The sequence below is a fragment of the Myxocyprinus asiaticus genome, chromosome 28 (genome assembly GCF_019703515.2).
Source record: "Myxocyprinus asiaticus isolate MX2 ecotype Aquarium Trade chromosome 28, UBuf_Myxa_2, whole genome shotgun sequence".
Classification (NCBI taxonomy): Eukaryota; Metazoa; Chordata; class Actinopteri; order Cypriniformes; family Catostomidae; genus Myxocyprinus; species Myxocyprinus asiaticus.
This window is the reverse complement of record NC_059371.1, coordinates 25,384,123-25,408,011: the sequence shown is the minus strand read 5'-3', so window position 1 is coordinate 25,408,011 and position 23,889 is coordinate 25,384,123. Positions and strand designations below refer to the sequence as shown.

Below are 23,889 nucleotides of genomic sequence, written 5' to 3'. Positions count from 1 at the left end.
CATCATTGCTTTACAGTTTTTATCAATCGCTTTGGCTCAATTCTCGAAGGATAATAATTTTTTTTCAAAACAATAAGTTCAGATCTCTGAACAATTAGTTTCTTGTTCACACCAGATTTGAATTTCTTATTCATTTAAGCAAATTGCATGTGTATTAGCACATGTGTGCAAAAAAGTACAATTGTCTGCAATTTGCACAATAACTAAATGCACATGGCTTGCTGATCAAAACTGATGAGTTGATTCTCGGTGAAATTGTCATACTCTTCACAGCTTCTAAACATTTTTTCATCGTGTGAGCCATCACATGCAAAACAATCCATTAAATTATCAAAATCTGTCAGACATACATGTATATTCCATAAATATTTATGACATGGAATGTTTGTGATGTCTGCTAAATCTCTGGCCAGACCAACAAGAGCGACAGGATGTCCACCAAGAAGATGGGAACTAGTTTGAATGTTTTTTATTTTTATTTTTTTACAGAATTACCGCAGGTTTTTTCATTGTTGTTTTTTTTTAAATTGTTTTTTTTATTTTGTGGCAATTTTCTGTTCACTATACATGACTTTACATGTAAGAAATGTGTAAAAAATGTACATGCAAATGTGAATTTTCTGTTTACATGTAACACATTGCTACAAAAATAAATTTACTGTATACAAACAAATGTGCATATCCTTTTTCTGTGTACTACAGTATTGTACAGTATTGACTTTTCCAAGTAAACTTTTACCTACAGTTGACATCCGTATCTAAAAAGCTCAGTGTGATACACAATAGCATTCAGCTAGACAAAACTGACATTCTTGTATAGTACAGTAAGCAGTCAGTATCAACAAAAAAGTAGAGCAAAAATTTAATTTGTATATAACAAAGAGTTCCAGTGTTGACTGCCATGGTGAAAAAACATCTAAATATTTTGATCAGTACGGCTAACACGATGACAAAAAAACTTGGTGGCATTGGTCAATTTACTGACACAATAACTAGATTTTAAAGCATGAATTAAGTTTTGGGCATGTTACTACATTTTGCTGACATGCAATAGAGTTGTGATGTCCCATAAAACAGTTGTGACAATAGCACTTACAGTTTAGAGACTCTTAAGACTGTTTCAAAAAATTAGCCAAAGTGATTGAGAAAAACTGTAAATCAGATTACCACTCAATATTAACTTACTTAAAAGTGTTACTAACCTAATGAGAAATGTACATAAAAACCCTTATTAATGGTAACAACAAAGAAGTTCAGCAACAATTGTTAGTGAAAATTATTTGCAGTAATCAGACACTGATAATCTCAGCAAGGTTTGTCATGTGCTTTTGTTTTGTTTTGTTTCTCATGCTCCATGTGTTTTATTTGTGTTGTACCAACAGACTCAGCTGTCTGAGATCTTGGCGCTGTACTAGAATTTTCTATTGATCCTGTGCTTAAGTGAGTGTCCCGGAACTCAGAGACAATCCTGTGAATGTGTTCAGAAGAAAGCTGGTAATATTATCTCTCTACAGAGTAAATGCATTGCCTTGCTAAAGAGAGCAGTGCCACCACACAAGAGGAAAGCCACACAGGTAAGATGACCTTACCAAACTGCTTGGCAACAATTACTCTGCAAATACATTAGTTGCTTGGATCAAATAATTACATCCGTCCCTAGAACAAGAATGGCCAGCAAATACTGGACTGTTGTGTTGTGAGTAAAATACCTACGCAGCAAATTATTATTGGGAAAGTTGACACTGTAAGTGTTAAATTTAACAATTCCTGGGTGAACATAGCCTACAGGTCCATCTTTGATTGTGTTCAGTTAACACTGACCAAAGTGTAACACACTGGCAGCCAAAAGTTTGGAATATTGTACAGATTTAGCTGTTTTGGAAGGAAATTGGTAATTTAATTCACCAAAGTGTCATTCAACTGATCAAAAAGTATAGTCCGGACATTACTGATGTAAAAAACAGCACCATCACTATTTGAAAAAAGTCATTTTTGATCAAATCTAGACAGGCCCCATTTCCAGCAGCCATCACTCCAACACCTTATCCTTGAGTAATCATGCTATATTGCTAATTTGGCACTAGAAAATCACTTGCCATTATATCACATTTTAAAGCTATTTGGTAAGTTAAATGAAGCTTAACATTGTCTTTGTGTTTGTTTTTAAGTTTCCACAGTATGCAATAGACTGGCTTGTCTTAAGATCAATATTAGGTCAAAAATGGCAAAAAAAAGAAACAGCTTTCTCTAGAAACTTGTCAGTCAATCATTGTTTTGAGGAATGAAGGCTATACAATTCTTGAAATTGCCAAAAAACTGAAGATTTCATACAAAGGTGTACACAATAGTCTTCAAAGACAAAGGACAACTGGCTCTAACAAGGACAGAAAGAGAAGTAAAGGCCAGATGTACAACTAAACAAGAGGATAAGTACATCAGAGTCTCTAGTTTGAGGAAATAGACGCCTCACATGTCCTCAGCTGACAGCTTCATTGAATTCTACCCGCTCAACACCAGTTTCATGTACAACAGTAAAGAGAAGACTCAGGGATGCAGGCCTTATGGGAAGAATTGCAAAGAAAAAGCCATTTTTGAAACAGAAAAACAAAAAGAGGTTGAAGTGGGCAATTAAACATGGACATTGGACAACAGATAATTGGAAAAGAGTGTTATGGATCTCAACCCCATTGAGCTTTTGTGGGATCAGCTAGACTGTAAGGTGCGTGAGAAGTGCCCGACAAGACAGCCACATCTATGGCAAGTGCTACAGGAAGCATGGGGTGAAATGTCATCTGAGTATCTGGACAAACTGACAGCTAGAATGCCAAGGATCTGCAAAGTTGTCATTGCTGCACGTGGAGGATTTTTTTACTCTCTGAAGTAAAAAAAAAAAAAGTATATCAAATTGTAATAGTAATTTTCCACGTTATTAATGTCCTGATTATACATTATGATCAGTTGAATGCCACTTTGGTGAATAAAAGTACCAATTTCTTTCCATAAGAGAAATATCTGTACATTATTCCAAACTTTTGGCCGCCAGTGTATATGAACACTCTTTTAGTGTACAATTTAAACACTTCAGGTGTTGAAAATGTAATACTTAAGGGTGTTACCATTAACATTCAGTGGTGTTGCATCCCAAATATGGTTACACAGGGTACTGAAATTTGTTTTAATACTGATATTTTATACTTGATGTTAAAACAGCAACATTACAATTATGATTAATTCATATTTCAAATGTAAACTAAGTGTATTATCAAAAAAAGGAAAAAAAAACTCACAATCAGAATGGGAGTTATGCATTTATTGAAACAATACAGCTTGTCTTCCTTAAAATCTCCAATAACATCCTCAAATTTAAAAATTCATGTTTAATGCTGAAACAATGATGACGTGTCATTCTTTAAAGCATCAATAACACAGTTAAAATATTCTCAGGTAAAAAAAAAATACACATTAAGACTTCCTTCATATCATTAATTAAACATCTATGTGAAGTGCTGAAAAAATACATATCTTTGTCACTATGTGTGTAAATGTGTCAGATCCATAAGATGTCTGTTTATCAAATGCAGAAACAGAACAGTCCCAGTTCACTATCCATAGCTTTTGGGGCATTTAGTCAATTAATCTGAATGCATGGACAGGTTCAATAAAATTTTCCTTGAAATCTACTAAAAATATACTGTATGTGCTCTATATATGAGCAATAATATATTAAGTATCCTTCTGAATGTGTTGCAGATAAAACATATCATCATGGATTTGTAGTTACACTCAATTACTGTTTAACAGTTTTGCTCTTAAAGGGATAGTTCACCCATAAATATAAACTTGCATCATTTACTCACCCTCATGCCATCCCAGATGTGGACTCAAGATGGCGCCGAGTATGGCTGCTGCGTTGCGAGCTCCGACACAACATAGCAATGTTTTGTTTGTTTTGTTCACAATTCTTATGTTTTTTGTCTTGGATGTTGTCTGCCTTATTGTCTACGACAGACAAACACTTTTGGACATTGGTTCAGCGATCTCACAACGAAAACCTGACTTCACATTCCTCAATGCCGACCCGCTGTTTACAAACACGCAAGCGGAGCCCTTTGTCTGGGCAGCACGGCCGCGGAAACGCAGGAGGAAAAGGGGAAACAGAGCCGGCGTTCTCATCAGAGTAAGACGCCGCGCAAATCGACCCCCGCTACCCAGTATTCTACTGGCAAATGTTCAGTCTCTGGATAACAAGCTCTGCGAGCTGAAAGCGTGGATCTCTTTCCAACGAGAGACGAGGGACTGCTGCATTATCTGCCTAACAGAAACTTGGATGTCTGCGGAGATTCCAGACTCAGCCATTGAACCCGTGGGGTTCTCCGTGCACCGAGCGGACAGAGCGAAAGACCTCTCAGGTAAAACTAGAGGAGGTGGTGTATGTTTTATGATCAACAAATCCTGGTGTGATCAGAGGAACGTACATTCTATCAAGTCTTTCTGTTCTCCTGATCTGGAATTTCTTATGCTTCTGTGTCGACCATTCTGGCTACCGAGGGAATTCACAGCGGTCATTATCACTGCTGTGTACATCCCCCCACAAGCCGACACAGACCGGGCACTCAAGGAACTATAGGGAGTATAAGTGAGCAGGAAACCGCGCACCCTGAAGCCACGTTCATTGTGACCGGGGACTTTAATAAAGCCAGTTTAAAATCAGTCGCACCAAAATATCACCAGCACATTAGTTTCAACACACGAGGGGACCGGGTTTTGGACCATTGCTACTCTCCGTTCCGGGATGGCTACAAATCCCTCCCCCGCCCACCATTTGGCAAATCGGACCACTCTTCCATTCTGCTTCTGCCCGCTTACAGGCAGAAATTGAAACAGGAAGCACCCACCCTCAGAACGATCCAGTGCTGGTCGGACCAATCAGACTCTACACTACAGGACTGTTTTGATCACACGGACTGGGAGATGTTCCGGTCCGCCTCTGATGACGACATCGAGCTTTACGCTGATAGCGTAATGTGTTTCGTCAGAACGTGCGTAGAGGACGTGATTCCGACCAGGACAATACGGATCTATCCGAATCAGAAACCATGGATCAATAACGATGTTCGCGCGGCACTTAATGTGCGGACCTCCGCTTTTAATTCCGGGAATGCGGAGGAGCATAAACAAGCCAGTTATGCCCTCCGAAAAACTATCAGAACCGCAAAACGCCAGTACAGGAGCAAGATTGAAGGACAGTTTAACACCACCAACTCTAGAAGCATGTGGCAGGGAATTAACATCATCACGGACTTTAAAGGGAATAAAAACTCCGCCATGAACACCGCTGCCTCTCTACCGGATGAGCTAAATACTTTTTATGCTCGTTTCGAGGGAAATAACACTCGCATCTAGCGTTCTGCACATGATATTGAAATCATGATTGTGCCTAGAGACTGCTGAGGTCAAGATTTATGGTGAAAAAGGAGTTATATTTTGGTCTGTAATACCGATTAGATCATTTCAAAAGACATGGATTAAACCACTGGAGTCTCATGGATTTCTTTTAAGATGCCTTTATGTGCTTTTTGGAGCTTCAAAGATTTAGATCCAGTTGACTTGCATTAAATGGACCAACAGAGCTGAAATATTTTTCTAAAAATCTTTGTCTGTGTTCTGCAGAAGAAAGAAAGTCATACACATCTGGGATGGCATGAGGGTGAGTAAATGATGAGAGAACTTTAATTTTTGGGGGAACTATCCCTTTAAATCTTACACTCGTGATGATTGGCTGGATTTAACAGGACTGATTATGTAAATTGTTGTCTAGATAAAGGTAAATGTAAGCATGTCATATTCTTAAACAAATTAAAATGAGCTTTAAAAACCTCATAAAATGCTTCAAGTGAAGTAATGGCTAAACAGTATGAGGTTCTTGTTGACCACAATGTAGTACTTGAGCACATCTGCTTTTGTCCTTCCAGTTGCCAGTACACAGGGCTGCCTGTCTTGATCCTCAATACTTCTGCAGAACTGAACAAAACGATAACTTGTTTACTTTAATGCAATGAGAAATTCCCTCATACAATATTTAAATGATTACATAATGAATTAAGACTTATTGCACCATTGTAAGTCTTTAAGGCCTTAATTTTAGTGAAGAACAATCAGACTGTAAGACTTGCAGAAATCCTGTGGTTTTGATATAGACAGGCCCCCCTCATGCCACCCACAAAATCCCCTACCTGGGCAGACAGTGAATCAAGTTTTTGTATCATACACAGATTATTCAAAGAGGGAAATTGATCATAAGCGTAAAGTTTCTAACTTCAGCAGGCGACCAACAACATCTCTCAAACAGATCTTGGCAGCTCTCTTTTTTCCAGAGGGTTGCGGTGCACGTAGGTGCAACACAAGAAGAAGGGAGGCTATGTCACTATCTAGTCCTTCATTGACAAGACACTTAAAAAGAGAGAGAGGAAAAAAAACATTCCATCATTATTCATCCAGTACATCTGTGACAAATGGCATTTATAGCACTTTCATGAGTAGTGTCAAGTACCTTGATCTTCGTTATCGATGTAATTTTTTCAGCAGATTTTAGTAGCTGCAGCAGGAAAGGCGAAGGAGCTAGAATGCTTGCCTTCTTAACCAAATTCTTTCATGAAAGAGTTACTCCACTTAGTGCATAGTTTTGATCCTGTTAAAGAGACAGTTTGGAGTAAAGTTCCTTGATGCATGAGATTAATATTTAAGAACGCTGTTAACTATAGATTATTTTTGCTTGACCAACATTTATGCAGAAATACTTACATAGCCAAGTTTGAAAATAGTGTAACAATGTCACAGGTATGGATCTCTCCTTGATTTGAGTGGCATCTTTCTGCAATAACAATAAAGAAAAAGAAAAATCCACAATGAAACTACAAACTACTAGGTAAATCAGTTTTAACATTATAAAAGGAATATGCAACTAATAAATTTGACATTTAAACATATTACATACAGTTGAAGTCAGAAGTTTACATACACCATAGCCACATATATTTAAACTCAGTTTTTCACAATTCCTGACATTTAATCGTAAAAAACATTCCCTGTCTTAGGTCAGTTAGGATCAATACTTTATTTTAAGAATGTGAAATGTATGAATAATAGTAGAGACAATGATTTATTTCAGCTTTTATTTCTTTCATCACATTCCAAGTTGGTCAGAAATTTACATACACTTTGTTAGTATTTGGTAGCATTGCCTTTAAATTGTTTAACTTGGGCCAGATGTTTTGGGTAGTCTTCCACAAGCTTCTCACAATAAGTTGCTGGAATATTGGTCCATTCCTCCTGACAGAACTGGTGTAACTGAGGCAGGTTTGTAGGCCTCCTTGCTCGCACACACTTTTTTCCGTTCTGCACACAAATTTTCCATCAGATTGATGGTCAGGGCTTTGTGATGGCCACTCCAATACCTTGACTTCGTTGCCCTTAAGCCATTTTGCCACAACTTTGGAGGTATGCTTGGGGTCATTGTCCATTTGGAAGACCCATTAACTTCCTGGCTGATATCTTGAGATGTTGCCTCAATATATCCACATAATTTTCCTTCCTCATGATGCCATCTATTTTGTGAAGTGCACCAGTCCATCCTGCAGCAAAGCACCCCCACAACATGATGCTGCCACCCCATGCTTCACGGTTGGGATGGTGTTTTTCGGCTTGCAAGCCTCACCCTTTTTTCTCCAAACATAATGATGGTCATTATGGCCAAACAGTTCGATTTTTGTTTCATCAGACCAGAGGACATTTCTCCAAAAAGTAAGATCTTTGTCTCCATGTGCACTTGCAAACTGTAGTCTGGCTTTTGGAGCAGTGGCTTCTTCCTTGCTGAGCAGCCTTTCAGGTTATGTCGATATAGGACTCGTTTTACTGTGGATATAGATACTTGTCTACCTGTTTCCTCCAGCATCTTCACAAGGTCCTTTGCTGTTGTTCTGGGATTGATTTTCACTTTTCGTACCAAACTACATTCATCTCTAGGAGACAAAATGCGTCTCCTTCCTGAGCGGTATGATGGCTGCGTGGTCCCATGGTGTTTATACTTGCATACTATTGTTTGTACAGATGAACGTGGTACCTTCAGGCGTTTGGAAATTGCTCCCAAGGATGAACCAGACTTGTGGAGGTTCACAGTTTTTTTTTTCTGAGGTCTTGGCTGATTTTGTTTGATTTTCCCATGATGTCAAGCAAAGGGGCACTGAGTTTGAAGGTAGGCCTTAAAATATATCCACAGGTACACCTCCAGTTCAGTACACATCCTATCAGAAGCTAATTGGCTAAATGTCTAAAGGCTTGACATCATTTTCTGGAATTTTACAAGCTGCTTAAAGGCACAGTTAACTTAGTGTATGTAAACTTCTGACCCACTGGAATTGTGATATAGTCAATTAAAAGTGAAAATCTGTCTGTAAAAAATTGTTGGATAAATTACTTGTGTCATGGACAAAGTAGATGTCCTAAACGACTTGCCAAAACTATAGTTTGCTAATATTAAATCTGTGGAGTGGTTAAAAAAATTAGTTTTAATGACTTCAACCTAAGTGTATGTAAACTTCTGACTTCAACTGTACATATAAACAACTGGAGGCAACTGGATTATATTCTTCATCCTACCAGCCTCTTTTGCACACGTGTTTTCCACCCTGGGTCTCTTTGAAGGGCAGACATTAGTTGCGTTGCCTCCATTACATTCAGTGAAGATTAAAGACATGCTGACACATTTTCCATTAGTCAGAACAGGGACAGCTGATCCAAAAAGTATGCGGAAGTGGAATCTGGATATATAAAAATATGTCACTCACAACCAAACACCTGCACATTCATTTAAACGCTAAAATTTTAATATAACGATAAAATACACTGCTGTTCAAAAGTTTGGGGTCACTTGACTGAAATGTTTCTCATGATCTTAAAAACCTTTTGATCTGAAGGCGTATTCTTAAATGTTTCAAATGAGTTTTGTAGACAAAAATATAATTGTGCTACTATATTAATTGATTTCATTACAAAACTAAAATTGTATTTAAAAAAAAAAAAAAACAGTTTTTTGAAATGGATGACCTTTGACCGAATAATAAAGAAAAGCAGCCAATAAGTGCCAGGCATAGATGGGAACTCCTTCAATACTGTTTAAAACGCATCCCAAGGTGATTCCTCCAGAAGTTGATTGAGAAAATGCCAAGAGTACATGTCTGCAAATTCTAGGCAAAGGGTGGCTACTTTGAATATGTTAAAATATAACACAGTTTTATTTTGGATTTCTATAGTCACAACATAATTCCCAAATTTCCATTTCTGTTATTACATAGTTTAGATGATTTTACTATTATTCTAAAATGTGAAAAATAAATAAATAAATAAAAATGTGAAAAAAATAAAAATAAATAAAGAATAAGTAACTGACCCTAAACTTTTGACCGGTAGTGTAGGTGTCAATATACTAAAACACGTCCTTTTCTGCAACAAGCTCAGGAAATGCATCAACATCCACTTCTCAAAATGTTTCATCTATAATTGTAACAGGTGTCAATTCTGTAAAACAATAGCTTCATTACTACTGCATTACAAAAACAAGAATATATAAAAACTGTAATTACTCTTTATTATGGGTACATTTATAATGACTTCTACATAATGCCAAATACAATTTTCATTCAGGTTCTATTGGGGTTAAGAAGTATCCTTTAACATGTAAAACAGTAAAATGTTGCTCTATTTGCAAAGCTATTTGCAAAGTCATTCATGCATTTAATAAATAAATAAATGTATATATTAGGAGTGTAACTATCCATCGATCCAATAACCAACAATCCAATGTTATCGATACAACGTGTAAATATCGATATAGACATTTTCATTTATTTATTAATTTTTTTTAAGATGCACCTTTATTTTAATACTCTCATGTCAGCCACGTCCGTACGCATTTCCGGCAGGCGATGAAGCAACCTTATTACATTTATTTAACTTTATGAGTGCTGAATACGCTTTTCATGTGGGACAAGGATGTGCGCAGTGTCTGTGAATCCAAATTGCACTCTGCTATCCGTGTGCACGCGTCAACCGGGCACTCCTTAAAATGCAAGCTCTCATGGCAAATCAGATCGGCTCACATGCGCTTAATTTGGACTTCCATCGATATAGTTGCGCATGCGACCCATTTTAATTTTACATGAGGATTTTGTATTTAAAAGTACCATGGAGTATTTCAACCATCATGTGAAACGTCTTGACAATACATTCTGAACAGCACTAATGAGGAAAAGATAAACACCTGCTCAGCATTAGCATCAGTTATAAGACTTTACACATCTACACATCAACACACCTACTAACATTTATCCCAGTTAACTGTAACAGAATTTTTCATTACAACTGTGGAAGTTGTAGCCAAGAAAACCATGGAGCGCACGGATAGTTGGAAACAAGTCATATGTACAGTTGAAGTCAGAAGTTTACATACACTTAGGTTGAAGTCATTAAAACTAATTTTTTAACTACTCCATAGATTTAATATTAGCAAACTATAGTTTTGGCAAGTTGTTTAGGACATCTAATTTGTGCATGACACAAGTCAATTTCCCAACAATTGTTTACAGACAGATTGTTTCTCTTTTTATTGACTATATCACAATTCCAGTGGGTCAGAATTTTACATACACTAAGTTAACTGTGCCTTTAAGCAGCCTTAAAGAAAATGATGTCAAGCCTTTAGACAGTTAGCTAATTAGCTTATGATAGGAGGTGAACTGAATTGGATTGTGGATGTATTTTAAGGCCCACCTTCAAACTCATTGCCTCTTTGCTTGACATCATGGAAAATCAAAAGAAATCAGCCAAGACCTCAGAAAAAAACTGTGGACCTCCAAAAGTCTGGTTCATCCTTGGGATCAATTTCCAAATGCCTGAAGGTACCATGTTCATCTGTACAAACAATAGTATGCAAGTATAAAAACCATGGGACCACGCAGCCATCATACCGCTCAGGAAGGAGACGCATTCTGTCTCCAAGAGATGAACATATTTTGGTGCGGAAAGTGCAGAACAATCCCAGAACAACAGCAAAGGACCTTGTGAAGATGCTGGAGAAACAGGTAGACAAGTATCTATATCCACAGTAAAACGAGTCCTATATCGACATAACCTGAAAGGCTGCTCAGCAAGGAAGAAGCCACTGCTCCAAAACCACCATAAAAAAGCCAGACTACAGTTTGCAAGTACACATGGGGACAAAGATCTTACTTTTTGGAGAAATGTCCTCTGGTCTGATGAAACAAAAATCGAACTGTTTGGCCATAATGATCATAATTATGTTTGGAGGAAAAGAGGTGAGGCTTGCAAGCTGAAGAACACCATCCTAACCATGAAGCATGGGGGTGGCAGCATCATGTTGTGGGGGTGCTTTGCTGCAGGAGGGACTGGTGCACTTCACAAAATAGATGGCATCATGAGGAAGGAAAATTATGTGGATATATTAAAGCAACATCTCAAGACATCAGCCAGGAAGTTAAAGCTTCATCGCAAATGGGTCTTCCAAATGGTCAGTGACCCCAAGCATACCTCCAAAGTTGTGGCAAAATGGCTTAAGGACAACAAAGTCAAGGTATTGGAGTGGCCATTACAAAGCCCTGATTGATTGTGTATAATAGGCACATAATATCGGAATATCGATCACAGGGCCCTGAATCGAATCAAATCGGAATCCTATTGAGGCAGACTTTGAAGTATTGGCAAATATCGGATCGCAGACCAAGAGAATCATTATAAGATTGTATCGTGATGAAACATCCGATTTACACCCCTAATATATATATATATATATATATATATATATACTCATACTAAGACTTGCCTTTAGTCATGGACTCCATGAAGCATGTTTCTATATTTTCTTGTCTCTTTGTATTAAGTTCTTCACAGTTCAGTTAGTCCAAATTGTGAGAGTTAAACAAACTTGAATGGCAATAAACTACAGAAAAGACAAAAAGACTTGCTTATTTTTAAAAGAAAATTATTATTCAACTTTTGCGTTAAAATACAATTTAGCTTTGAGATTCAGGGCGGCTTCACGCTAGAATTTAAACTGCGTCACAGATCGCTGCCTAGTAGGGATGGGCGATACCACGTATTTTCTTTTCGATCGATACCAAGTACTTTTAGGCCAATATCGCCGATATCGATACCAATACCAATACTTCTATTAAATTGATTTTTAACGAATTCTTTGGATAAAATTAGTAACTTTATTATTACTTACATTTTTTTATATATTTATGGGTCTAAACAGAAAATTATTAGGTTGCTTTGTTTACCCTTTAAAATTTAGTTAGTATATGCCACATATAAAACCTCAAAATTAACCAAAGATATTATTATATAGTTACTATTACTAAAATCAAGTTACCATATGGATACTACAGTAATGCTGTAGTAAAATCATGGTTAATTGTATCAAAACCTTGGTTACTGCCAAAAAAACCCCAAAAAAAACATGGTTACTACAGTCGTGGTTACTACAGTGATGTTTAATACAATATTACTACAGCAAATCCATGCTAAGTTTTCATAATTGTATTGTTTATCAACAAGGATTACAAATCATTATCAATGTTTTAACAACTCTGTATTTAAATAAACCTGTAAAAATTGTCACACAAGCACATTATAATAAATGTTACATCTAGGTTTGTCATTACATAGTGTGAATAACTCCACATGCTGTTTTTCTGTCATTACCTCAGGAAAGCACTGCTCCCTCTTTGAATGAGTGCTGTGACTGAAAGAGTGAGCACTAGGGATGGGCGGATCGATACTAATGTATCGATACTTCCAATACTGATGTGGTATCAAGAATATCGATCCTCCCATAAAAATATATTTTAAACTAGTGATCTTATTACGTAGATTACATGAATATTAATGCATCTCATAAGCTTTGAAGTAGAAAAAATCATTATATTAGTGAATAGTTGTATGGTACCGGAATTATTTTTTCTTCTACTCATCTTGACATGCAGAAATGCAAAAATACACTAGCAGTCACAGACAGAGCTCACTCTCAGTCATAGCGCTCATTCACATAGGGAGCAGTGCATGACATGTATTTTAATGGGCTTGTGTGACAATGTTTACAGGCATATAATGAAGTAATAATTTAAGTTACAAATTTGATCCAAAGAAATCATAAAAATTCAGTTAAATGGGTATCGGTACTATCGGATCGAAAAGAAAATAAGTGGTATCGCCCATCCCTAGTGAGCACTGTCTGTGACTGCTGGTGTATTTTAGCATTTCTGCGCATCAAGATGAGCGGAAGAAAAAATAGTTCCGGTGCCATGCAACAATTTGCTCATATAATTCTTAACAGTAATAATAAGTCTGAACAGTCTGAATGTCTGTGCCAAGTTTAGTGGATGTAGCTTGAAATCTCTGTGTTACAGTAACATTTGTTACCACCCTATTGAAATCAATGCATTCGCAGCATTCTCTGACAGAGTATAAACTTCTGCGATAACAAATTAACACATAGAAGTGTCATTAAATTCACAGAAATGTACTACTATGTTTAGGGCCATTGCAAGATTGTCCACTGTGCAAATACCATAAGTCCAATCAGTTAGAAAAGATTTAGCACACTAAGTCTGAACAGTCTGAAAGTCTGTGGATGTAGCTTGAAATCTCTGTGTTACAGTTACATTTGTTACAGTTATAGTTACAGTTGATAATTTTGGTCTTTGTTTATTGATAAAAAACAAAGAAATCTGTAGCAAAAAAAAAAAACCTTCAGAATCGATTTTTTTTAAATGTGAGGATCGATATTCTTGATACCACAACAGTATCAGAAGTATCGATACTTTAGTATCAATCCGCCAATCCCTACCGCCTAGGCATTGTTGTCAATGGGGATGGTGTGTCAGAAGGACGGAGAGGGAAAACGCAAGGATTTGCGATAGTGACACTTCGTCATGCAACCAAAAAATGACAATTTCCACACCATCCAAAAACAGTTTCCTATCTGTCAAACACTCCGTTGGAGGTTTCCCCAGATGAACCACCCTATTGAAATCAATGCATTCGCAGCATTCTCTGACAGAGCATAAACTTCCAGGATAACAAATTAACACATCGAAGTGTTATTACATTCACAGAAATGTACTACTACGTTCAGGGCCCCCTGACTATATATTGCTCTGGGCCCCTTACCTATTAAAATAATACAGTAATACACCCCACTAGCTACGGCCCTGACTATGTTATTTCAAATAATCATTCAAATTAGCAGCATGCAAAAAGGGGCAAGGCGTTTTAGATCTTCATTACGAGTAGCAGTCTCACTTCGCTTTCATCTGCCTTGGTGATGCTGTCCTACACATTTTGTGGAAAAATGAGCATTACCTTGGCAGTTTCGACAGTTACTGAACGTTGAAGCACCAATTCTAGAATGAACATCACAAAAATAATCTCAGTTATCCCATGTATACGTTTCAGAATAAATAAAAAGCTGCTCTGTCTACAGCAAATTCTGACTGAAACGAGAAAGGACGAGCACATAATCTGAGGTCAAGTTTAAAGCTGACTACAGAGTAATGACTACTACCATTAATTATAAAAGTTTCCAATTTTAAAGACTTAAATCAATGGTTTCATGTAATGTGGACTATATTTTTTAAATAATTTCTTCTCCTAATTAAAAAAATTGGGTCAAAAAATGTCTATTTATCCAGTTCACATTATCCGACATTATGTCCTATCACGAATTCACACATTAACCGTTCTATATTATTATATAAAATATAGGCTACATAAAATGTGTGTTTTAGCGATGTAATGACGTTAATACAATACCTTGAAATGTGGTTTAGGTACAACCACCAGCCAGTCAAGTTGATGAAGAAGGGGCGGAAAAAATTATAATTGCTTTGCACGTGGGTAGATGTTGATTTTATTTGAACACCCACAAGGAACACTATACTGTTAACATGTACAACTAAAGTAGTGTAAAATCTTACAAAATTAACACCATATTTGCTTAACAGAAATTTTCTGTGAAGTTTTTATTTCTATTGTATTTTCAACTTTTGTATTTTCAGTCTTTTCAATTTGGTTTAGTTTTCATATTTAGTTGTAGCTTTTTTTTCAATGTTTTCTAGTTTCAGTTTAGCTGTAGTTTTTGAATATAATTAGTTCCCTGTCTGTCACTCACTCAATGTTGTGTCGATGTAGTGACACTAGGGGTCACTCTTGGGAACCCCAAACACCTTTTGAAAAAAGGCCAATGGGAATTGGCGAGTGGAATTTGCATGCCACTCCCCCTGACATACGGGTATAAAAGGAGCTGGCTCGCAACCATTCATTCAGATTTTCTCTTCGGAGCTGAGCGGTTGTGTTCAGGGAGCTGAATTACTCTGCCGATCCATTCACCTCAAAAAGCTATTGGATTTATGGCGCATTACAGTGGCTTCTCCCCCTCTTGCACTGGTGAAGTGCAGAGAATGCCCCTTGGCGCTTCAGCAGCTAAAAGAGTATATTCTTCCTACTGAAAGAGTATATTTTCCCTTCTAAAAGAGTGGCATTAATGGAGAGCATCTTTTTAAAGATCATCCGGGCCATCATGCCGATCTGTTGCCGCCTCTTCAGCCCTTGGACCGACCTAGCATTTCTACGGGCAGGGGTTCCCCTAGAGCAGGACTCCAGGTGCGTCATGGTTACGACGGACACCTCCAAGATGGGCTGGGGTGCCGTATGCAATGGGCACGCAGCCGCCGGCTCTTGGACTGGCCCGCCATTGGCACATCAACTGCCTCGAGTTGTTGGCAGTACTGCTCACCCTGCGGAGGCTCCAGCCATTGATCCAGGGCAAGCATGTGTTGGTCTGGACTGACAGCACGGCGACGGTAGCGTACATCAACCGCCAAGGCGCCCTACGCTCCCATTGCATGTTACAACTCACCCCCAGTCTCCTCCTCTGGAGTCAGCAGTGCCTCAAGTCGCTGCGAGCCACTCACATTCTGGGTGACCTTAACACCGCAGCAGACGCGCTGGCACAACAGATTACGCTCAGGGGAGAGTGGAGACTCCACCCCCAGGTGGTCCAGCTGATTTGGAGTCGATTCGGTCGAGCACAGGTAGACCTATTTGCTTCCCGGGAATCCTTCCACTGCCCACTTTGGTACGCCCTGACCGAGGCACCCCTCGGTATAGATGCGCTGGCCCCCGGGACTACGCAAATATGCGTTTCCCCCAGTGAGCCTACTTGCACAGACCCTGTGCAAGGTCAGGGAGGACGAGGAGCAGGTCGTCCTAGTAGCACCCTACTGGCCCACCCATACATGGTTCTCGGACCTCGCACTCCTCGCGACAGCCCCCCCCCCCCGGCAAATTCCCCTGAGGAAGGACCTTCTTTCTCAGGGACGGGGCACCATCTGGCACCCATGACCAGACCTCTGGAATCTCCACATCTGGCCCTTGGACGGGACGCGGAACACCCGCAGTGGTAGACACAATCACTCAGGCTAGGGCTCCCTCTACGAGGCGCCTGTATGCCTTGAAGTAGCGTCTGTTCGCTAAGTGGTGTTCTTCCCGACGCAAAGACCCCCAGAGATGCGCATTCGGATTGGTGCTTTCCTTCCTGCAGGAGAGGCTGGAGGGGCGGCTGTCCCCCTCCACCTTGAAGGTGTATGTAGCCGCCATTTCGGCACATCACGATGCAGTAGATGGTAAGTATTTGGGGAAGTACGACTTGATCATCAGGTTCCTGAGAGGCACTAGGAGGTTGAATCCCTCCAGACCACGCCTCATCCCCTCATGGGACCTCTCTGTAGTCCTTTGGGGTCTACGGGGAGCTCCCTTCGAGCCCCTGAAGTCAGTTGAGCTTAAGACACTCTCTTTGAAGACTGCCCTCCTGAGTGTGCTCACTTCCATCAAGAGGGTAGGGGAACTGCAGGCGTTCTCTGTCAGCGAAACATGCCTGGAGTTCGGTCCGGGCTACTCTCATGTGATCCTGAGACCCTGACCGAGCTATGTGCCCAAGGTTCCCACGACCCCATTTAGGGATCAGGTGGTGAACCTGCAAGCGCTGCCCCTGGAGGAGGGAGACCCAGCCTTGGCATTGCTGTGTCCGGTGCGTGCTTTACGCATCTATTTGGATCGCATGCAGAGCTTTAGAAGCTCCAAGCAGCTCTTTGTCTGCTTTGGCAGGCAGCGGAAAGGGAGCGCTGTCTCCAAACAGAGGATTGCCCATTGGGTCATTGATGCCATCGTGATGGCATATCATGCTCAGGATATGCCACCCCCCGTGGGGCTACGAGCCCACCCTACTAGGAGTGTGGCGGCCTCCTGGGCCCTGACCAATGGCGCCTCTTTGGCAGACATCTGCAGAGCAGCGGGTTGGGCATCACCCAACACATTTGCGAGGTTCTACAATCTCCGGGTTGAGCCGGTCTCATCCCGCATATTGTCAGGTATGAGCAGGTGAGTTCCGGGACACCAGGAATGCACAATCCATCAGTGTTTAGACTGTCTGCAATAGGCTGAGAGAGGCTGGACTGAGGGCTTGTAGGTCTGTTGTAAGGCAACAACGTCGCCTATGGGCACAAACCCACCTTCGCTGGACCAGACAGGACTGGCAAAAAGTTCTCTTCACTGACGAATCGCGGTTTTGTCTCACCAGGGGTGATGGTCAGACTTGCGTTTACTGTCGAAGGAATGAGCGTTCTACCGAGGCCTGTACTCTGGAGCGGGATTGATTTGGAGGTGGAGGGTCCGTCATGGTCTGGGGCAGTGTGTCACAGCAACATCGGACTGAGCTTGTTGTCAGTGCAGGCAATCTCAACACTGTGCATTACAGGGAAGACATCCTCCTCCCTCATGTGGTACCCTTCCTGCAGGCTCATCCTGACATGACCCTCCAGCATGGCAATGCCACCAGCCATACTGCTCGTTCTGTGCGTGATTTCCTGCAAGACAGGAATGTCGGTGTTCTGCCATGGCCAGCGAAGAGCCCGGATCTCAATCCCATTGAGCACGTCTGGGACCTGTTGGATTGGAGGGTGAGGGCTAGGGTCATTCCCCCCAGAAACGTCTGGGATCTTGGTGGAAGAGTGGGGTAACATCTCACAGCAAGAACTGGCAAATCTGGTGCAGTCCATGAGAAGGAGATGCACTGCAGTACTTAATGCAGCTGTTGGCTGCACCAGATCCTGACTGTTACTTTTGATTGCCCCCCCCCCACCCCCAATTGTTCAGGGACACATTATTCCATTTCTTTTAGTCACATGTCTGTGAAACTTGTTCAGTTTATGTCTTAGTTGTTGAATCTTTTTATGTTCATACAAATATTTACACATGTTAAGTTTGCTGAAAATAAGAGCAGTTGAAAATGAGAGGACGTTTCTTTTTTTGCTGAGTTTAATTGTTTAGTGATGTTAAATTTCAGAGGGCAGAACTTTATAATATAAAAATATAAAATATAAATAATATACTAATAATATACTAGTTAACAGAAAAGTCTATTATTAATTTTTGGTCATTATTTTATTTAGTTTCGGAGTCATAAAAATGTATTGTTTAGTAAAATTTCATTTTGTTAGTTTGTGTTTCATTTTATTTGTTAATTATAACTAGATAGGTAAAGTTTGTCAAGACAAACTTTGATGTTGGCTTGACAAAGCCTTGTCTGAAAGTTTAAACTTGGTTTAAAAGCTTGAATATTTTACTAGTCCTATGGTCAAAAAATACAGACAGAAAGAATGTAAGAAATGTAGATAGATGGATAGATGGCTGTAAGGGGGTTCAGTGGAAAGGAGGAGGCAAGAGCCGGCTTGACAACTTAAATAATAATTTAATAAACAACTTAAACAAAACCACACAACCTTTAAACACACAGTACAGCTGCCTGTAATTCTCTCTCTCTCGAACTGTCGTCCCCGGCCACCTTTATCCCTCACGCACCCCATCAGGCTGATTGGGGACCGGGCGTGCGTCATTCCAGCCCGGCCCCGGCCTCCTCGGCTCTACACTCTACACTCCGGGGCCGCCGGGGAGCCCCCGGCATGACGTACATCCCCCCTTCCTCTCCGGGGGGCATGCCTTGCGCCCCGACTGCCGGCGGGTCATCCCCGCCTTCCTCGACCTGGGAGGAGACAGGAGGGGAAAAACAACAAAACAAAATAGGCGAGGGAAAGGCCAACATGGAGTGACAGAGAGAGAGAGAGGAGAGAGAGAAAAAGAAACTCACCTGTTCTCTGATGCGCCGTCGCGTGGTCCTCGATCACTCCTCCATCCTCTCAGGCGGACGGCAGCCGCTTCTCCCCGGGCGGACCGGAGTCAGACCTCCGACCCCCAACGGACAGAACGCCCCTCCGTGTTCCCGGCATCCTGTGGGGACACTCCTCCGCCCCTGGCAGCGGCCCTACCACTCCAGGCGGTCGGGGAGTTGCTTCCCTCCTCCCCCCGTGGACGGCGGTCTTTTCTCGACCCCTCCGCATTCCCGGGGGACAGCAGGGCACTCCTCCGCCCCCGGCAGTGGCTCTCTCGCTCCAGGCAGTCGGGGAGTCCCGTCCCCACTCGCCTCGCAGATGGCAACCGTTCCCCGCGTCCGGGTGGTCGGGCTACTCCGTCCCCCGTCAGATGGCAGCGGCGCTCCCCTGGGTGGATGGCAGTGTCGAGGACTCTGCGACGGAAATCCCTCCTCCTTCCCGGGTTTTGGCACCAGTGTAAGGGGGTTCAGTGGAAAGGAGGAGGCGAGAACCGGCTTGACAACTTAAATAATAATTTAATAAACAACTTAAACAAAACCACACAACCTTTAAACACACAGTACAGCTGCCTGTAATTCTCTCTCTCTCGAACTGTTGTCCCCGGCCGCCTTTATCCCTCGCATGCCCCATCAGGCTGATTGGGGACCAGGCGCCCCGCCCTCCTCGGCTCTACAGTGGCAGACAGACAAAACAAAAAAGAAAGAGAGAGCAACTTAAAGGTGCTGTAAGTGATTTTTTCATGGAAAAGTATGGAAAAAATGTTCCTACTCCCTTAAAGATATGAATGAAATAAGTGTCCTGAGATATCTCACCAGTCTCTGTGACAGCTGTAGACTTTGTAAACAGCAAACAAAAATGTGTCCGCGGACATTGGTGCTTTTCACCTGTCAATCATTTTGCTCGTTCTCATAGTGTTGTATTTGAAGCGGATCATTGAGGCTATGATTCATAATGTTTGTCATTTAAGGGCCCTATTGTGCCACTGTTGAATTTGACAGCCACAGGAACAAACAGTGCAGCTTTTGGAATGAGGGGGAGTGGCTAATTCAATGGCTCAGTCACGTGAAAGCTTCAGAATGCTAAAATCGCTTACAGCACCTTTAAAGCAGATTAAAGGCCTTGTATGTGTTTGTTTACATTTCACATTTTTGACAGTTAGTGTTTGAATTGTCTTTGCTCGTTTGTACATTCCCTTGATGTAAGTCTGTGGGATTTTTCAGAGTTTATTGTCCGCTGTCCAAATACCATAAGTCCAATCAGTTAGAAAAGATTTAGCACACTAAGTCTGAACAGTCTGAAGGTCTGTGCCAAATTTGGTGGATGTAGCTTGAAATCTCTATGTTACAGTTACATTTGTTACAGTTGATCATTTTGGTCTTTGTTTATAGATAAAAAAACAAAAACATATGTAGCAATAACAGTATGTTGGTTAATAATACTAAACTGTATTGTGTCCTTCTTCGCTTTAGGATGTCTTGGGTCAGTGGCTTTAAAGCTGTAAGAGTGGACCACCATAAGACAGCATGGGGTGAACACAATGGCAGAAAGTCGAGGCGTAAGAGGGGCTCGTCCCTGTGCAACCCACGCTACATGAGCTGTCTTCGGGACCAGGAGGCCATGGAGTCTCCATCACAACACTACTCCCGTGCAGCAGGGGGTGCCTCTAGCAGCAACTTCAGCACACGCTGTGTCTGGCAGGAAGACCACTACGGCAGAAAGGGCGCTGTGGGGCTGAGGGCTGTGGACCTGGCCTTTGAAGATGCTGAAATGAGGCAAAAAGATGGAGAGGGCCAGGGTGATGGTGGCCAAGAGAGGAAGGGTCCCGAAAGGTCTTCTTTTGGTTGCTTGATGCATTTAGCTCACGTCTTTCAGTCCAAGAAGTTCCAATCAGCCAAGCTTGAGAGATTGTATCAGCGATATTTCTTCCGGTTAAACCAGAGCTCTCTTACAATGCTGATGGGCGTGCTGGTTGTGGTTTGTGGGGTCATGCTGGCTTTCCACTGCATCCAAGGTCCGCCTGGCGTTGCGTATGCCTCTGTGCTCTCTGTAGCTATGGGCCTATTCTTGGCCTCGATGGTGGTGTGTAACAGAAATGGCTTTCACCAGGACTATATGTGGATCATGAGTTACCTGGTAATGGGGGTGTTAGTGGTGGTGCAGGTGTTTGGAGTGTTGATGGTGGCTCCACGCAGTGCATCTGAAGGGATCTGGTGGACAGTATTCTTCATCTACATCATCTACACATTGTTGCCAGTGCGTATGAGAGCAGCTGTGATTGCTGGGTCTGTGCTCTCCACTATTCACATTATTACAGCATGGAGACTCAACCTTGGGGACAGCTTCCTCTGGAAACAGGTATGTGTGTACACATCTCAAACATTTCAAAGCTGGGCTCTGAAGTGTGAAACACTCCACTTAAAACACTTTTTCCTCTTCTAGCTAGCTTATTATGCAGAGACAACTAGAAGTAAACCATTTGTATGTTGATTTCCCCAAAAAATTTTAACACTGTTACTCTGTGCTATCAAAACATTGTTCTACTTGACAATGCAACACTTTTATAAAGCAATAGTGTGAATCTGGGGTGGGACTATGTTTTTGGCTGACCAATGCAAGATGGGGGAAATGTTTGGGGGAATTCTGTTGGGAAAAAGGCATTATTTATGCAATTTGGCTTGACGCTAGTGGCACAGAAATTGCACACTTCAGGTTTAAACAGTTTTAATCTACACAGCAAAATGCACAGCATTAGCAAATGTTTTTTTTTTTTTTTTTTTTGTGCTATTAGCACTTGCTCTTTTGAAATCAAAGAAACGTAACATATTGCACTCTGTTATTCATACCACAAGGTTACTGTTGTATCTTTTCACAGTGGTGGATGAATAGATGCCAAGGAACTAAACAATTGAAGCCACAGTCTGTTTTGGAGTCAGAGAGTTCTGTAAAAAATGTGTTATTTTTTGAAATCTTTGATTATTTCAGTACTTACAAAGGCCTGCCAGGCACAACAGTTTCAGTCAGCCCTTTTGGACCTTTTGAAAATGGATCATTGTTACTAAAATTCTCTCCTCTTGTCAATTTTAAATGTGTTTTGTCCTTCATGGCCTTGCATTTGCTTTACTGTTTTGGATACACAAGCAAAATATTACATGCAATCGTTCCATGCATTATCTCCAATGCAATATCTCTCCAGTGTGTCTGTCAGCCTCATGCTCAATGTGAACTAATCTGACACTGTCCAGGTTAATGCTGGTTCAGTGAGCTTGCGCTTTTGTTGTTTGCTTCTTGGACAGCTGTGCTGTGGGCTCTTCACTAGGCACTCAGCATGATAGAAATGGATTGGGATAATGGCTGCTAATTGACTCAGGCCATGCCCTGGAGCATGTACTTGTAGATTCTCGTCATAGATATTTGGGATAGGTTCTAGCCCTGTGGGCAATCAATGCAGGACAAAAGTCCATTGGTTGTGTGGCTGGTTAGTGCCTTATATAAATGCTGTTTGAAAAGCATGCAACAAGCAAGGTATGCTATCCAGGTTTGCTTCATGATCTTTCAAACTCTAATGATTGTAAACTGTATTACTGAGCAAAGTTATGGCTGAGGGTGGAACTCTGAAGGATTTGAAGTCCAAGGTCACAGGTTTGCAAAAATAAGAGTATTAGGGTTTAAGTCCCATTATACCGGTACTAAAAAAGTACCACAGTACAATATCATCATTTAGCAATTTGTCAGATACAGATTAGACACAGACTAATTACACTGTCAATTCGGTGTCGGGAAGTTGCAAGTGCTGCTGCTGAAATCGGTCTGTGCTAACCGAAATTCGAACCACTACCGAAGCTGGAAGTGTTGTTCACCAGTTTCTGAATGAAATGGCCACAGGGTTGTGCCAAAAGTGAGTTGTAGTTTTCATCGTAAATGATGTAATACAGTCAAGAGGTGTGCATATTTTATTAACCCCAACCCTAAATTTAACATCAGTGGAGTAAAAATCTAATTTTAGAGCAAAAATGTGACCTCAAATCACAGCGATTTACTTCCTGTTTTCCTGGGACCTGAACTTGTATCTCAGAGATTGATCATGCGAAGCACTACAAGGAAAGGTAAACATGTTTGAATTGATGCAAAAATGCCTGGTTGGGGATGGCGTTGTCAGTAATTCGGCAGAATGGGGTTGATTTTAGGGTACACAAATATTTGGAAGCAGCATGATCATAGGTGATCATGATCATGGATCATGGAGGTCGGCAGCATAGACTGTGTGACATGAAGCTTAAGGTGCATTCACATTGGGCTTTGATTCCAGGATTTTTCTGGGATAATTGCTGAGGAGCTTTCTGTGTGAGCGCCAGATGGAGCTGGAATTCCAGAAAATTTGTTCCCAGAATCAGACCCTTGTAACATTGCTGGGATCAATCCCGGAATGTGTCTATGGGGGAACAAAGGCAGAGCTGATACCATGAAGGGTGTGTGTCATAGTGATGATGTATTTATCTTGCGAAGGAGAAAGTTTGTTTGCAGACAAGAGATATAACAGTTTCACTGTGTACCCCGCTTTTAAAAACTGTTGTACTGTTATACTGTTGACATT

At 41.0% G+C, this 23,889-nt stretch overlaps 2 protein-coding genes across 2 annotated transcripts in view; one reads left to right on the top strand and one right to left on the bottom strand.

The window, feature by feature from the left end:
• LOC127419028 (adenylate cyclase type 6-like) overlaps positions 1-23,889 on the top strand; it is a 127,202-nt gene that overhangs the window by 8,552 nt on the left and 94,761 nt on the right. Inside the window, exons 2-3 of the mRNA XM_051660054.1 lie at positions 1,383-1,574; positions 20,768-21,653. Of these exons, the coding sequence (XP_051516014.1) occupies positions 20,769-21,653 (885 nt within the window). The 5' untranslated portion in view covers positions 1,383-1,574; position 20,768. The remainder of the gene's footprint in view (positions 1-1,382; positions 1,575-20,767; positions 21,654-23,889) is intronic.
• LOC127419036 (V-type proton ATPase subunit S1-like) overlaps positions 11,262-23,889 on the bottom strand; it is a 691,126-nt gene continuing 678,498 nt past the window's right edge. Inside the window, exon 11 of the transcript XR_007893595.1 lies at positions 11,262-11,278. The gene's annotated coding sequence lies outside the window, so the exon portion shown is untranslated. The remainder of the gene's footprint in view (positions 11,279-23,889) is intronic.